At 39.5% G+C, this 15,000-nt stretch overlaps 2 protein-coding genes and 1 long non-coding RNA gene across 23 annotated transcripts in view; 1 reads left to right on the top strand and 2 right to left on the bottom strand.

Annotated features, from left to right (window-relative positions):
• The window catches only part of LOC113634799, a 3,433-nt gene extending 2,772 nt beyond the window's left edge, over nucleotides 1-661 (bottom strand). The window contains exon 1 of the long non-coding RNA XR_007143668.1: nucleotides 527-661. This is a non-coding gene — a long non-coding RNA (uncharacterized LOC113634799). The remainder of the gene's footprint in view (nucleotides 1-526) is intronic.
• The window catches only part of LOC113634796 (calcium-activated potassium channel subunit alpha-1-like), an 82,669-nt gene extending 71,527 nt beyond the window's left edge, over nucleotides 1-11,142 (top strand). For 11 of the 15 annotated variants that reach the window (XM_047817133.1, XM_047817134.1, XM_047817138.1 and 8 more), the window contains 2 exons: nucleotides 1-51; nucleotides 534-1,637. The exon at nucleotides 1-51 is cut by the window's left edge and continues 68 nt beyond it. In XM_047817133.1, coding sequence (XP_047673089.1) covers nucleotides 1-51; nucleotides 534-759 — 277 coding nt within the window. In that variant the 3' untranslated portion in view covers nucleotides 760-1,637. The other 4 variants (XR_007143666.1, XM_047817129.1, XM_047817131.1 and 1 more) reach the window with 4 other exon arrangements.
• A 726-nt stretch (nucleotides 11,143-11,868) lies between these two features.
• Nucleotides 11,869-15,000, bottom strand: part of LOC113634790 — a 7,495-nt gene continuing 4,363 nt past the window's right edge. For 5 of the 7 annotated variants that reach the window (XM_047817176.1, XM_047817179.1, XM_047817181.1 and 2 more), the window contains 5 exons: nucleotides 14,974-15,000; nucleotides 14,061-14,430; nucleotides 13,854-13,970; nucleotides 13,639-13,740; nucleotides 11,869-13,438 (listed from right to left, as the gene is read on the bottom strand). The exon at nucleotides 14,974-15,000 is cut by the window's right edge and continues 15 nt beyond it. In XM_047817176.1, the coding sequence (XP_047673132.1) occupies nucleotides 13,416-13,438; nucleotides 13,639-13,740; nucleotides 13,854-13,970; nucleotides 14,061-14,430; nucleotides 14,974-15,000 (639 nt within the window). In that variant the 3' untranslated portion in view covers nucleotides 11,869-13,415. The remainder of the gene's footprint in view (nucleotides 13,439-13,638; nucleotides 13,741-13,853; nucleotides 13,971-14,060; nucleotides 14,431-14,973) is intronic. The other 2 variants (XM_047817178.1, XM_047817177.1) reach the window with 2 other exon arrangements.

The following is a 15,000-nucleotide window of genomic DNA, read 5'->3' on the forward strand; positions in this document are numbered from 1 at the left end:
TTACCGTTTAAGGGACGCTCACCTGAGCGCGCCGAGTCAGTGCACCAAACGGTGAGCTTCACACACACACACACACACACACACACACACACACACACACACACACACACACACACACATGCAATCTTCCTTCCAAACTGATGATTTATTTTTCTTTACTCAGTGTTTATTATTATTATTATTATTATTATTATTATTATTATTATTATTGTCATTTTATCTGTTCATTTTAGCTTCATGACCTTTAATGATGACACTATCGGTTTAAAAAAGTTGTTTAGCTTGTTACGGGTTCTGAGCTTCTTAACAGGATTGTTAGCGTAGTCTTTAATAAAGTTGCAACATGGTTCCTCCAGTGAGCAACCAAACAAGAAGAAACCTTCAGTGTGATGATTCTTATTACTGAATACTAATTTCCGTCTAACTGATGACAGGTGTGTGTGTGTGTGTGTGTGTGTGTGTGTGTGTGTGTGTGTGTGTGTGTGTGTGTTAAATGTGATAAAGTATTACTCACTCTCTGTCTCACCCTATAGCTATGTGATCACCAATCCTCCGTACGAGTTCGAGTTGGTCCCCACAGACCTGATCTTCTGTTTGATGCAGTTTGATCACAATGCAGCTCACTGTCGCTCCACACTCTCACACTCCTCACACTCCTCACACTCGTCCAGTAAAAAAAGCTCCTCTGTGCACTCCATCAGCGCCAAACACGCCAAGACCCGAGAGCCACGAGACAAACCCAAGTATGTCCCTCTTTAACAAAAACACACACACACACACACACACACACACACACACACACACACACACACACACTCTGTCTTTCTCTCTGTCATGTTGTTTCCATCCATCTGTTTAAAATCCATGTGGAAACATCAGAAGTATGGACACGCCTCGGTATCAGTCTCTCTGCATGTCTTCAGTTCAAAGTGTGATGAAACTCAGTCTGGAGTAAAGAACAATTTAATATTTAAAACCACACACCACTGTAATAACACCGCCATTTTCCTTCCATATGTAAATATTTCTCTAAACAAGTCGCTTACATCAAGTTCTAAATAACTGTAACTTTAAATCTACACTTCGCTGCCCCCTGCTGTTGAATGTTAAGCTGCTTTTATATCACATCTTTGAGATTAACTGAAAATCATTTCACACGTATTAGAAACATTAATTTAATTAATTTTTAATTAAGTTCTTGTTAAAACAACATTAGGATGATGAACAACTCTTTTTGTGTGTGTGTGTCCACTATAAAACATAACCAAAAGTTGCTAGGCAACTGTGAAATATGTCACCAAGCATGGTTTAGCTAAATGCTAAAGCTAACAATGAAGCTAACTGTGATGTGGCGTTTGAGTATTTTCTAGACACAGTTACCATAGAAACGAAACAGAATCATAAAGAACCTCAACATTTAGATAAAATGTGATAATAAATCACTATTAAAGTTAGCATCAAGTTCTAAACAAGCCTCAGCACTGAGAAACAATACAGCTACTGTATGCTTCGTGGTGGCTCGTTGTCATAGTAACAGGGAAAGACTTGCTGTGGCTATATTTCTCTGCTAACTGAAGGTTAGCGATGTAGCTAGCTGTGAAGTGACCGTAGATGTAAAACATCAACACTTACCTCAGAGGTGTTGTTGGGTTTAAATGTAACAGCAAATGAACATTAAACTAATCTTCTCTATGTCTACAGTTACATGTAGCATTGACGGCTGTTGTCATGGTAACTGGGGAAAGCCTTACCATGGTTGTGTACAGCTTGTGTAATAAATCCTGCGATATTTCCTGCAGTTGTGTGTGGTTTTGTATGTGACCCTTGACTGCATGTGTGGCGCTTTTTGATGACATCATCTCGTTTCGCATTATAATGTATATAACAGCAGTTGATGGAAACACACAACCCCCTAAATGAAATTTGTGCCAGTTTGTGCGTGTATGTGTATGTGTATGTGTGTGTGTGTGTGTGTGTGTGTGTGTGTGTGTGTGTGTGTGTGTGTGTGTGTGTGTGTGTGAGTGAGAGTCTGATGTGAAGGCAAATGGCACATCCACACTGAACACACAAACACACACACACACACACATAAACACACACACACACAGTCACACATACACACACATTCACACACACATACGCACACACACATACTCAGACACACACACACACACACACACACACACACACACACACACACACATGTCAATGTTTCTGTTTCTTTGCTTTGTTTTGTGTTAGAGCCACAGTTTTTGTTAAAATGGTTTTGTTTGTGTTACAGTTATTTGGGTTGCTATAGAAACAGAGATCATTTTGCACTGAAACTGCACTTTAAGCATCTCGTTAAAACCATGTCGGTGAAAATCTTCATTAAATCTTTTTCTGTCTTCAGTCATGTTTCAGCTTTATTTCAGTTTACATGGACACATCACTCACACTTGAGCGCTCCGTTACAGTCCCACATGTTTAACACCTTCACAAGGAATAACAACACAAACACACTGTTCATCGTTTCCCTCTAACAGCAGGTCTCCAAGACTTTTATACATTTTGTATCGTTATATTACTATTTATTATTAAATGACACATTAATCTAGTTACGTGTTTAAAGTTACACATAATGCTGTGAACCTCATTGAAGCAAGAAAATGACCCAACACCTTCTGACCAATCAGAACCCTTTTATTGTGTTAACATCCACTCTCATGAAGAACACAGCTAACACAGCTTTCACTTCATGCCACTGCTCCAGAGGCACCACAAGGTTTTAAGGCAACAGTTTAAGGAACTCTAATCAGGAACTATACACAGGAACTCTAATCAGGAACTCTAAATAGAAAATCAAAGCAAGACTTGTTATAAGGAACCCTGAGCAGAACTGTGGGTGTGAAACAGGTCCCTCAGCTCAACTCTGCTCCTCCTCCTGAGCCCCTCATGTACACAGTGACATATTTTAGTGACTTGTGACTGATCTCTCAGTGATTAGATCTCTGCTCCATCTCAAAGTTTGCTATTATGTCAGAATTTAATTCTAATTATCAGTAAAACTATGACTGTCACTCCGTTCCCTTCACTAACATCAGAAATACCGCAGTCACATGACCAGAATCTAGCTTCTGATTGGTCTGACAGTCCAAAGTAAAGGTTCTTCACTTGTCCCAAAGCACAGACAGAGAACAAAGCAGAACCTGAAGCTGTCCAGAGAACCATTCTAGAACTGTGTATTAAAGGAGGCTGTACTATATTTACAGTACACTCATAAATATCCTGAATCCTTGAAGGTTCCCTGTTCCTTTGAGGGAATTAAAGCTCCTACTTTAAACATTACAGTGAAGTGTTTTTTATCACGAAGCGTAGAAGCGTTTTCTAAACCTAAGAATCCTCAAAGAACCGTTGAATTTCTAGAACACATTCCTAATGTTGCCTGATAAAGTGAGCGATTTGTCACGAGCCTCATGAACAGAACTTTAGTATTTAATCACACACACAATCTCAGTGTCTGTGCGTGAGAACCAAGAGGAAACTCCATTCCTGCATCATTAGGCAGCTTCCTGTCAGCGTTCCTGATGCTATAGAATCCACTTTATTCTGTTTAAAGGGAGACTGATGTTAAGGGTCTGATGATACACACACACACACACTTACACACATACACACACACACACACACACATACACACGCACAGACATACACACACTTACACACACACACACACACACACACACACACACACACACACTCACACACACACACACACACACACACACACACACACACACACACACACATGCACACACATACACACACACATGTCAGGGTTCTGTGTGGTTCCAGTTCCTGTCGTCCCATCATTAAACTGGCCTGTTTATGTTTTAACAGTTGCTGAGCGAATGTGGACTGTGTCTATGGTTAGTAAGTGGACATTCGGATATTTTCTCACTTCATTTGTTCTTTTCTTTCTCCTTCACATCATCACTCAGATGAAGCCCCGCCCCTTTTCCCTCTTATGAATGTTAACTTCAGTATTTTAAAGCTTGTCTCTAAATGACAGTAAAATGTTTCAAATGTTGTTAATGCTCTCATCTGTAACAAACGATTGTTCATATTCCTGTGTGTATAATTATTATTATTATTATTATTATTATTATTATTGTTGTTGTTGTTGTTGTTGTTGTTGTTAGGTATATTGTATAATAATAATAATAATAATAATAATAATAATAATAATAATAATAATAATAATAATATTACTCCTGGACCAAAGTACTGATTTTTTGTTAGTTTGTTTTGGGATATTATAAATCATGTAAAGATTACAGATATTATGAGGTAATAAATAATATGCTCTTAATAATATTCTCAGTAATTCTAATAAAAAGAGACATTTTCTGTATTAAAGCCACGAGCAGAGCTTCATTGCAGACAGAACAACGATTCAGTTCTTATTCTTTTTTATTTTTTTCTTTATTTTAATCTTTAAACGGAACTATTTATTATTTATTGTGTAAAACACTGGACTCGAGTGGAATGACCTTGATACCTAAAACACTGAGAGTGACTCCCTAAAAGTCAATGAACCCAAATTGATTCCTTTTGATTTTGATTTGAATCTGAATCATTTGAGAGATTGAAGCGTTTCGGAACACGTTCCTACAATTTGGATTGCAGGTGTTTAAGTGTGAAGATGATGAACACAGGACCAAACTTAAACTCAGACCTGCTCGCTCGGATGATTAGAGTCTTATTTAAAACATTTAATCCCTCACAGCTCTACAACAGCAGCTGCTCATTTCAGAAATGGTTCTGAGTAGAACAAAAGGGTTCTTTAAGGGTTCTTGGGATAATTAATGTAGGATGAGTTCCCCAATGTGACTGCCAAAGAACCAATAAGGTTTCCAGATGTTCTCAGGGTTCTTTAGTTTGTCCCTCTATCAGAACCTTTAAAGATTTTATCCAGTGTTCTGATCCATAGTATTCTTTGAAAAACAGGCTCAGAATAATACACTCTTTGGAACCTAGATCTGTTGGTCTTAAACCATTCACATTTAGTTCTTGGTTCTCTGTTGGAAAGGGAAATGGTTCCTCAGGGGTTCCTCAAGATTTTTTTCCGTGGATCTTTAGCCTCCCAACAGTGTTCTGCATGGAATGTTCCTTGTTATAGGGCTCTACAGAGAACCTTTCAGAGATCCACTCAGAACAACATCCACAGAACCCCTCAGGATTTAAAGGTTCTGAGAGTTTATACTATAAAACCCTGACAGGTTCTTTACTTTGTTTCTGTGAAGGACTGGGTTCCATTTAGAATCTAGAACCCTTTAACCATGGAACCTTTTAAAATCTTTTAATTTCTATTGATGGATCTGATCATGGTTCTGAAATGTGCAGGATCCTTTTAAAAGTGTTCAGTTTCTCTGAAGATCATCCGCTAGAGTCCTGTAGAACCTCCTGAGTGTTAGTGTGTTTCCTGCTTTAGAACACACCTGATTTCTGTTCAACAGAATATTGGTGTGTGTGTGTGTGTGTGTGTGTGTGTGTGTGTGTGTGTGTGTGTGTGTGTGTGTGTGTGTGTGTGTGTGTCTTTGTGGCAGGAAATACATCAACACACAGATGCACTGAAATAAATGTTCCACATAGAGTTAAGGGATTTATAGAAATGTACTGAAGGTGAGAAAGAATCCGGACTCACTGAGCTTCTTTTCTCCAAAGTGCACCGTGGATGAGTTGAGAGGTCACAGGTATGAACACACACACACACACACACACACACACACACACACACACACACACACACACACACACACACACACACACACACACACACATGCATGGAACCCCTGTGCTGATGGAACTTTGGGTTCTGAGTTTAAACAGATGCATTCAGTCTAATGTGAGTGACATCTTTAATGTTTTCCTGAGTGCATCAGAAGCTCCTTCCTGGTTTGACTTGCTAAATGCTAGTCTTGCTCGATGCTAACTGACACTAGCATTTGGTGCTTCACTGTCTGGTGTGTTTGCTGTACTCTACTCTTCCTGCATGGGGTGTTTGGGATTTTGCTTCATAGCTTACTGTGTTTTCTGGATTCTAAGATGTACTTTTAAACCAAAATTAAATTTTTGAACAAATTCCATATGTTTGAGTCGCAGATGAGAAGCAAGTGTGGAGTTTTCTCTGAGATGAAGCGGTGGAGTTGTTACAGTCCGTGTGCTCTGCTTTTATTTGTTTACTACGGTGGCTGAGAAGTGCAAAACAAATGAACAAATCTGAAAACACAAGACAAGTCAGACAACCCTGAAGAGGTAGGTATAATTTGTGAATGGAAACTTACCGATCACTGGACGAGACACTTGTCACTCAGATTTGTTCATTTGTTTTCGAATTTGTTCATTTGTTTTGCACTTCTCAGCCACCGTACTGTAGTTTACTGTTCTGAAATGAAAGAAAAAGTTTTCAGAATTTTTTTTAAAACTTTTTTATTAAACAATAAAATGAAATTAAAACACAAAATTCATTAAATTTATTCTCCAAAATTATTTTAGGAAAATAATATTTTTTATGAATTTCAGCACACAAAGCTTAGAAATAAAGTATTCATGAATCCAAATGTTTTTAAACACCTGGATTTTGGCTTTTTTTATTTTATATTTTTATTTTGAAATGACAAACGACTAAAAGGCAACGTACATGGATCTGAATTAACCTGTTACAAGTCTACGTCTCGTTAACGAGCCACCACCGCTAGGCTGAGAGGCTGAAGGTGTAAAATTGAGAGCACTCTGAAAATACAAAGAAATTCTGATGCTGAATTTAGTGACCTGAAAGACTTTTTCTCCAGGAAACACAGTAAGAGCATGATGAAGAGCTCTGAGCACCAGACTCAGAGGAAACATGCCTGCTGGGAATTCTGCATTTCTGCTTTTCTGATGCCTTTAAAATGTCTTGGGGAAAAAGAGTTGTGGTGTTTTTGTAGACATGAAAAGATCATCAGCTGAATTTGAAATCAGATAAATATTTGTGTGCTTTGAGAAACAAACCCCGACATGAATCTGCTGATATTCACATCAGAACACTGAACAAGTCTTTCCTCACTTACTGTGGAGTCAGTGATTCATTTCCTCTAACATCATGACCTGCAGTCCCCGAACACCGCCGCAGTTTATTTAATTACAGAACACATTATACTTTTTATCCCTTTATGGTTACGCGGAAGTCTGTGAATCGAGTTAGTTCCTGTTGTCTATTCCGTTCTCTCTCTAAACACTCGTCCCCTCAGGAGTCTCTCTTCAGTCTCTCTCTTCAAGTTAATGAGAGGGAAATCGCAGCTTGTGATCTTTCGTTACCATAGAAACCGTAATAAAGTGTAAACTGTCCTGAAGATCCATTTTCACCTCTGTCTTTTCCACAGAGCTGACACTGGAGACTCCTTCACCACATCACACACACACACACACACACACGCACACACACACACACACAATTACACAACTTATTTAATCTATCTCCGCTGTAAACCTCCCAGTGAACGAGCTGTTGCTATAGAAACAATACAGCATGCGAGTGCATTAATAAAACTAACACCTTCTGACCAATCAGAATCCAGAATTTGGCAGCGCTTTGGTTTAGAGCTTTTATAAATCTACCACAGGATTCATGCTGTGTGTGTGTGTGTGTGTGTGTGTGTGTGTGTGTGTGTGTGTGTGTGTGTGTGTGTGTGTGTGTGTGAGTGTGAGTGTGGTAAAGGTGAATATCAGCACATGAGTCTGAGAACCGTTCCTGCAGTAACATGCCAAACAAACTCAGATCAACCTCCTCACTCTTCTCACCGCCATCTCCATTCAGGCCCAGTCCAGGTGTGCGCTCAGTCCACCAATCAAACGCAAGAGGAAGTGAAGTGAGAGAGGACCAATCACGGAGCAGGAAATGTCTGGAGTTCCAGACCAGAGATGAGCTGCTTTGAGTGCGAGATCATGAACCTGGCAGTAATGAATCATCATCATTCACTTTGAGCTGTGAGCAGTTATTAGTCACCTGACTGCTGGACGTCATCATCATCATCATCATCATCATCACCACACAAACACAGATACATTATCAGGCTTCTACTGACCCAATGTGCAGATGTTAAAATGTGCTATAATTGTAAAAAGGGGCGTGGTCAATTAAAGTCTTTCTTTTCTTGACCATTGTGAAGTGTGTAACCTGACAAAGAGGTGTGTTATTGTAAAAAGGGGTGTGGCTAATTCTTGAGCATGTTTGCAGACATAAACCTAACAGAGTGGTGGAATCAGAAAAAGATCTGGTGTGGTCCATTTATTTTTGGGATTTTCTTGACAATCAAAAAGCATAACATGTTGATTGTAAACAAAGTGGTGGTGGTGGGGGGGAGTAACCTCTCAGACAGCTTGTGTTGAGTATCAGTTCAGTCAGTAAGCTAATGTGTGGTGTTGGAGTATAAAGGGGCGTGGCTTAGTGTCACAACAAATCCTCCTGCTCTTCTCATATATCCACCTCAGGGTCAGACATACAGTACATCTGAGATGTATGTGTAAATGGGCAGGGGCGGGCGGGGTCAGGGTGTGGTCAGGGTGGGTCAGGGTGTGGTCAGGGTGGGTCAGGGTGTGGTCAGGGGAGATTCTGTGAGTGAAAGGGTTGTGACATGCTGTAAATATCCCAGAAAGTCATTTTGCCCAGAAAAGGTCAGGTCTAAATATCGGCCGTGCGTTTTAGAATTTCTACCCACATCGATTTCTGGATCACAGAATAAATGAATGTAAACACAAAACAGATACAAAACACTTTTTCCTCATGCATGAGGGAATAAACCATGTGCAGGGTAATAAAACAAAGCTTTACTATGAGAGCGATTCACTTAAAGGTGGTTTAATCCTGAAACTCAGCATGCGGCTAATTGTTAGCGCTAAACTGTAACTGGTCTGCATGTTAGAGATGAATGTGTGAAGAGGCAGACTGCTCATTAGCATCGAGCGCTTCACCCTTCACTAGCATAAAAAATTCACACACAGAATTTCAATCTTTTCAAAGCTTTAGCATGCAAATTCATTTTCCGCAATTCACCGATCTGCAAACGTGGAACACGTGATGCCTTAAATCCAATACATATACACAGGAAAAAAGATTCTTAGCAAACCTGCTAAATATCAATGTTGCCTTAGTGTCATGATTTAGTCTGTAATCAACTTTATACGTTTATCTTTAACTTCATTAACATTTTACATTTACTACCAAAAACAGGCTGCTAGCTAGTTGGCTAATATGGAAATGTACCTTGTGTTACTTTTACTAGCTAACGCCACAATACTAGGGAAATGAACATGTGTTTGTGTTGTATTGAATGAGCTCTTTTCTGTTGCCTGTGTTTAAAATAAACACGTCTATGTTTTAGCTCCTGTAGTTTGGGTAATTTATGTTAGCAGTGTGCTAATTTTTTATTCAGTAAAAGACAGGAATGATTCAAGTTTACATTTAACTGTAAAAACTGATCTCCCAGCTGATGTTAGCATGAGGGATAACTGGCTACACTTGCTAGCTAACAGCAAAATAACCTGAGCGTTTATTTTTTATTAACACAGGTTTCATTTTGAATGATAAAATATTTCCTCTTGATGATGATGTTTTTTAAACACTGACATCTCATAGCTTAACACAATTTTTTTAGCTAACTGCTAGCCAGTAATTATATATGTTTATCTTATATGTTTAATGAGTAGATTTAAAATGAAGTCAATTATTTTACTGCTAGCTAATATTAGCCAGATGAAAACATGGCTAATCTCACTACCTGATAGTGAATTAATGGTGCATCCTATTAACACTTTTTACTTCAAATATTTAGCACTGTGATGACAAAAGTTTTAATCGTAATTTGAAATAAATCTTTGCTTACTGTCTTCAGCCGTAGATTTAGCTCCATCTGCTTTAACTAACTAGCACAGACTGAACAATGAGATGCTATGTTGCTAACTAACTTGCAATCACTGCTAATTAAACATTAAAAAAGATCCTATTAATAATAATAAGCTAAATAAATGTGTTGCCACGTGTTGCAAAGTGGGAGTGAGGATGTCCTGGTTTGGTCTCTTCAGTTTGGCGTGAAGACGCTCATGAGCTTGAGGTTTTCAGCTGAGATCACATTGCTAGTTTGTGCTATACACAGTAACAGTGACTCAGTTAAGTTCTGTTTGTGTTTCATGAACTGTTTGTTTCTGTTTGTGCTACTTAAACTCAAATGCTTATTAATAAGTGGGCGTGGCTAGCTAACACCAAATTAACACATGCTCAATAGTGCTACAGCAAACAGAAGCCATGGAGAAACCATCAATCATCTGTCCATATGAAGCTACTGTATTTCCTTCCTTTTGGCCACGCCCACTTCAGGTTAGATTTAGAGTGGTTAAGATGTCCTCCCCATTTCAGTTCAGTTTGTCTTATGTTAAAGTTTGAATCCTGCAGTAAGTGTCTTCTCCTTCATGTCCCTCCAGTTAGAAGCGTTATGTAAAGAACTTTGTGGAACCTTCACCTTTAAGAGTTTTTTGCTTCAGTCTGCTGTCCAGCTGCTTCTCAGGTTCCACTCCCTCACAACAGGTTCTAGAGTTCAGAGACTGGGTTCTTGTCAGACTGAAGTGACCAAACAGGTGATTAAACTCACTTGATCAAGAAGTGGCAGCCATGAAGATGATGAACTAGCTTCTACTGTTAGGGAACTACTAAAACGACTAGCATGCTAATTCAGATGATTAACTTAGATGCGAAATGATGAGACATTTTGATACTAACATTTTTTCATGCAGATTTTAGAGAATATCTTCTAAATATTTAAAAATCAGTGAGGTTCCTCTACACGTTCTCCTCCTGGTTCTCCTGCTAATACTGTAATTGCTCACGACTGGTTACGTCCTAAACAGACCGTTAGCTTGAGTCAGCAAGAAAGGAATTACACAAACATGTAAAACCAGCCAGCTGCAAGTGAACTCTGTTGTTATTTTTTCCTGTTCTCGTGTGTCTAAGTGAGGTTTAGGACGAGTGAAAATCCAGTCCTGAATATTTACTGCGATCAGATCGTCCACATTCTTCTTTTTTAATGTTTTTTTTGTAATAAGAAACGTGGGTTTGATTTTCCAGCCTCACATGCTATTGTAATGAAGATGGAAAGGAAATGTCATGAACATGATTTTAAGTTCAACAATAAAGTTGGCTGTCGTTAAACACGTCTGGTTTTTTATTCATGATGAAAATATTTTGTTTCACTCGATCCTGAAGATCCTCACACACAACAGCACAAGAAGATCAAGTCAAGTTTAAAGAAATACCGAATAAACAAAACGAATGCACCATTTAGTCACAGGGAAACAATACACATAAATTGTTTAAATTGTAGTGTTCAGATGTTTAGAACATTTAAAGTACATTTGCTTTCTGTTAATGTTATTGTCTAAGTGTCTGATTGTCTGAGTGTCTGATTGTCTGAGTGTCTGATTGTCTGAGTGTCTCTAAGCGTCTCATGATCTCAGTATGATTGTCTGAGTGTCTGATTATTTGAGTGTCTGATTGTCTGACAATTTGGGTGTATATTTGTCTGAGGATTTCAGTATCTGATTGTTTAAGTGAGTGTCTGATTACCCGATTGTCTGAGGGTCTGATTGAGGTTCAAGTTCTCTAGAAGATTCGGATTGCGTCATTTCACCTCCAGACATTATTTTTTATCTCTTTCATATCTCTGATGTTCTACTGTGACCTCCTGACATTGTGGTTCCACTGGGTGAATCTGACTTGTATCAGAATGACTGTTTACTTTATTTGGCAGAGAGTTTGATTATACATTTACATTTATAGTATTTGACAGACTCTCTTATTCGAGTCAAGTCAGTAAGCTTTTATTGTCATTTAGACCATATATATGTGACACAGTACACAGTGACATGACACGACGTTCCCCCAGGACCAGGGAGCTACAGAGAAAGACACAGATAAGGACTGAAGTAAGTTAGTCCTAGACACATAAAGTGTATCTGTACAACCTGGTGTACACAGTGTGAGACATGAGACAAGAAGACAGTGCAGGACAAAGAATACAGAATTGCAGAGAAAGGATACACAAAAGCAGCACTGACCAGTGTACATACTGTATGTACTATAGTTCATTTGCAGAGATACTGCTATTGTAATGTATTGTGCAAAACAGCAATCAACTGAAATGTGAAATGTGAAAGACAGCATGTGTAAAGAGCGACGTATAAACATGCTTAAGTCTATCATTGAATACATTAAGTGTGGTTCACTAGGTTACAGAAGATACCATGAGACTAAAACACTGTTCAAATTGGTTTTTTAACTACACACATACATCAAACATGGAGAAAGTGCTAGTTGCAGTGTTTCCTGAATAAGTAGGTCTTCACTCGTCATTTAAAGATATCCAGTGACTCAGCTGTCCAGACCTCTGGGGAAGTTCATCCCTCCCCCTCGGTGCAGAACAGAAAAGAGTCTTGTAGTAAACTTCCCTCTTACCCTGAGAGATGGTGAGACCAGTGGAGCAGTGCTGTAGATCTGAGGGTGTGAGGTGCAGTGTGAGGAGTGATGAGGGCTTTGGGGTAAGAGGGAGATGGTCTGGTTTTAGAAGACAAGCATCAGTGTTTAACTCTGATGTGTTCAGCTACAGGAGCCAGTGGAGGAACACAGCAGTGGGGTGGTGTGGAGAACTTAGGCAGGTTGAAAACAAGTCACACAGCAGCATTTTGGATCATTTGCAGAAGATGTAGACCTAATAGAGAGAGCTGAAGTACAGTGTTGAGATGACAAGAGCCTGAACATGTACCTGAGCAGCCAAATCCTTCTGATGTCATAGAGAAGGATCCAAAATGAGCGTGTCACATTAACAACTTGTTAGGAAAAGGACAGTTGATGGTCCATAGTTACCCCAAGGCTCTGAGCTGTGACTGAAGGGGAGATCGGATCATTATTATACATCAGTAGACTTCCACAGCTGTAAGCTATAAAGTCTAACTGGACCAGTTGTGGCTCTGAAACACAATTCTGCTGCTGCCAAAAGAAACAGTCCATTGGTCTTCCATCAGACCGGCTGAGGTTACAAGCCCAGAGTGGAAGGAGTGAGGTATGAATGTGTTTCCTGAAAACCACTGAAACACACAGCAGCATGATCTTGTGCTTCTACAGTGGAGCCCTGAGGACTTCTGCTGATGCCAGTAATGCTTTTTGGAAGCTTTTAAAGTGCGAAGCTAGAAGGAGGCTACTGACCACGGGGAGGTCAGAAGGTCTGATGGGGTTGAGAGGTGAGAGCATATGGGCTGGGGCGGGGGTGGGGTTGAGGTGGGTCTGGCTATTGGGGCGTGATCCAACACTATTTTGTTTTTATGTTGTTGTTTTTTCTGGATTTTGTTTGTTATGAAGGCGGAGCCTGAGAAACTAAAAAAACAACAAACAACAAAAAGAGTTAGATATTAAAATAGACTGAAAACTGGATCAGTATTTCCTAATTTTACACTTTTATCTTTAGCATAATGACATGTTCTTAATATAATTCTGAAATAATAAACTGTAAAAACATCAGCACCGATCACTGACGTCTAGACTGAACACGTCTGATGTCTGTTCTGTTCTCTCACCTGGACTGTGTCTCTTTTTAAACCAGCTGTGCCTCATGATTTCTTTATAAGTTGGAGCGTTTGTGTTATTTTTCAGGAACATTGTTAACAGTTTGACGCTCTCTGCAGTTACAAGACAGAGATTCAGATCAAAATAATATTTCACACGAAAAAAAAATCACTTCGCGATGCTAAATGTTATAAATTTGTTCAACAAAATGGAAGGATTTGCTCACCTGCAGAAACAAACTGTGAACACGTGTTAATCATCTGATCTGTAGAGTCAAAGTTAATGGTTCCACAGATCAACTCCACCATGAGCAAACCCAGACTCCAGAGGCTAGTAATATGTCCTAAAGACAAAAAGACAGCAGTCCCATAACACACAGAACGTCTAGTGCACACTCTTTGATTAGATCTCATTAGATCTCCACAGAACTCACCTGTACTGCTCGTGTAGAAATCTGACACCAAATACCCACATCCGAAGTCTATCAGCTTCACCTTCATCGTGTCTGTATTCAACAGAAAGTTCTTGGACTGGAGGTCTCCGTGAAAAACGTTGCGGTCGGTGCAGTGACTAGCAGCCAGAAGCACCTGCCACATGATCTCTCGAACCTCGTGTTCAGAGAGAAGATTATTCTTGTTCATTTGAAGGAATCCTCGGAGGTCAATACAGGGACTCGGTCTCTCCAGAACCAAGATAAAAGAAGTGGACACGTCGAGCCACTCCAGCAGCTCCACCACATACTCACAGCGGGGAGGCTTGGACACCATCTCCAGTAACTCCACCTCCCGAGGCTTTGTCCCAGGCTAATATTATATTATATTTGAGTGAAAAGGTGATAAACAAAGATGGTACAAGTAAGTAAGTAAACACACTGATCATGTCGGTCTCTATCTGCTCTGTAACAGTAAACACACTGATCATGTCGGTCTCTCTCTGCTCTGTAACAGTAAACACACTGATCATGTCGGTCTCTATCTGCTCTGTAACAGTAAACACACTGATCATGTCGGTCTCTATCTGCTCTGTAACAGTAAACACACTGATCATGTGGGTCTCTATCTGCTCTGTAACAGTAAACACACTGATCATGTGGGTCTCTATCTGCTCTGTAACAGTAAACACACTGATCATGTCGGTCTCTATCTGCTCTGTAACAGTAAACACACTGATCATGTCGGTCTCTCTCTGCTCTGTAACAGTAAACACACTGATCATGTCGGTCTCTATCTGCTCTGTAACAGTAAACACACTGATCATGTCGGTCTCTATCTGCTCTGTAACAGTAAACACACTGATCATGTCGGTCTCTATCTGCTCTGTAACAGGAGTCACGTGAGTTCACTTACAAATGATTCTTTGATAGTTTTGGTCAC

The sequence above is a fragment of the Tachysurus fulvidraco genome, chromosome 8 (genome assembly GCF_022655615.1).
Source record: "Tachysurus fulvidraco isolate hzauxx_2018 chromosome 8, HZAU_PFXX_2.0, whole genome shotgun sequence".
NCBI classification, from domain to species: Eukaryota; Metazoa; Chordata; class Actinopteri; order Siluriformes; family Bagridae; genus Tachysurus; species Tachysurus fulvidraco.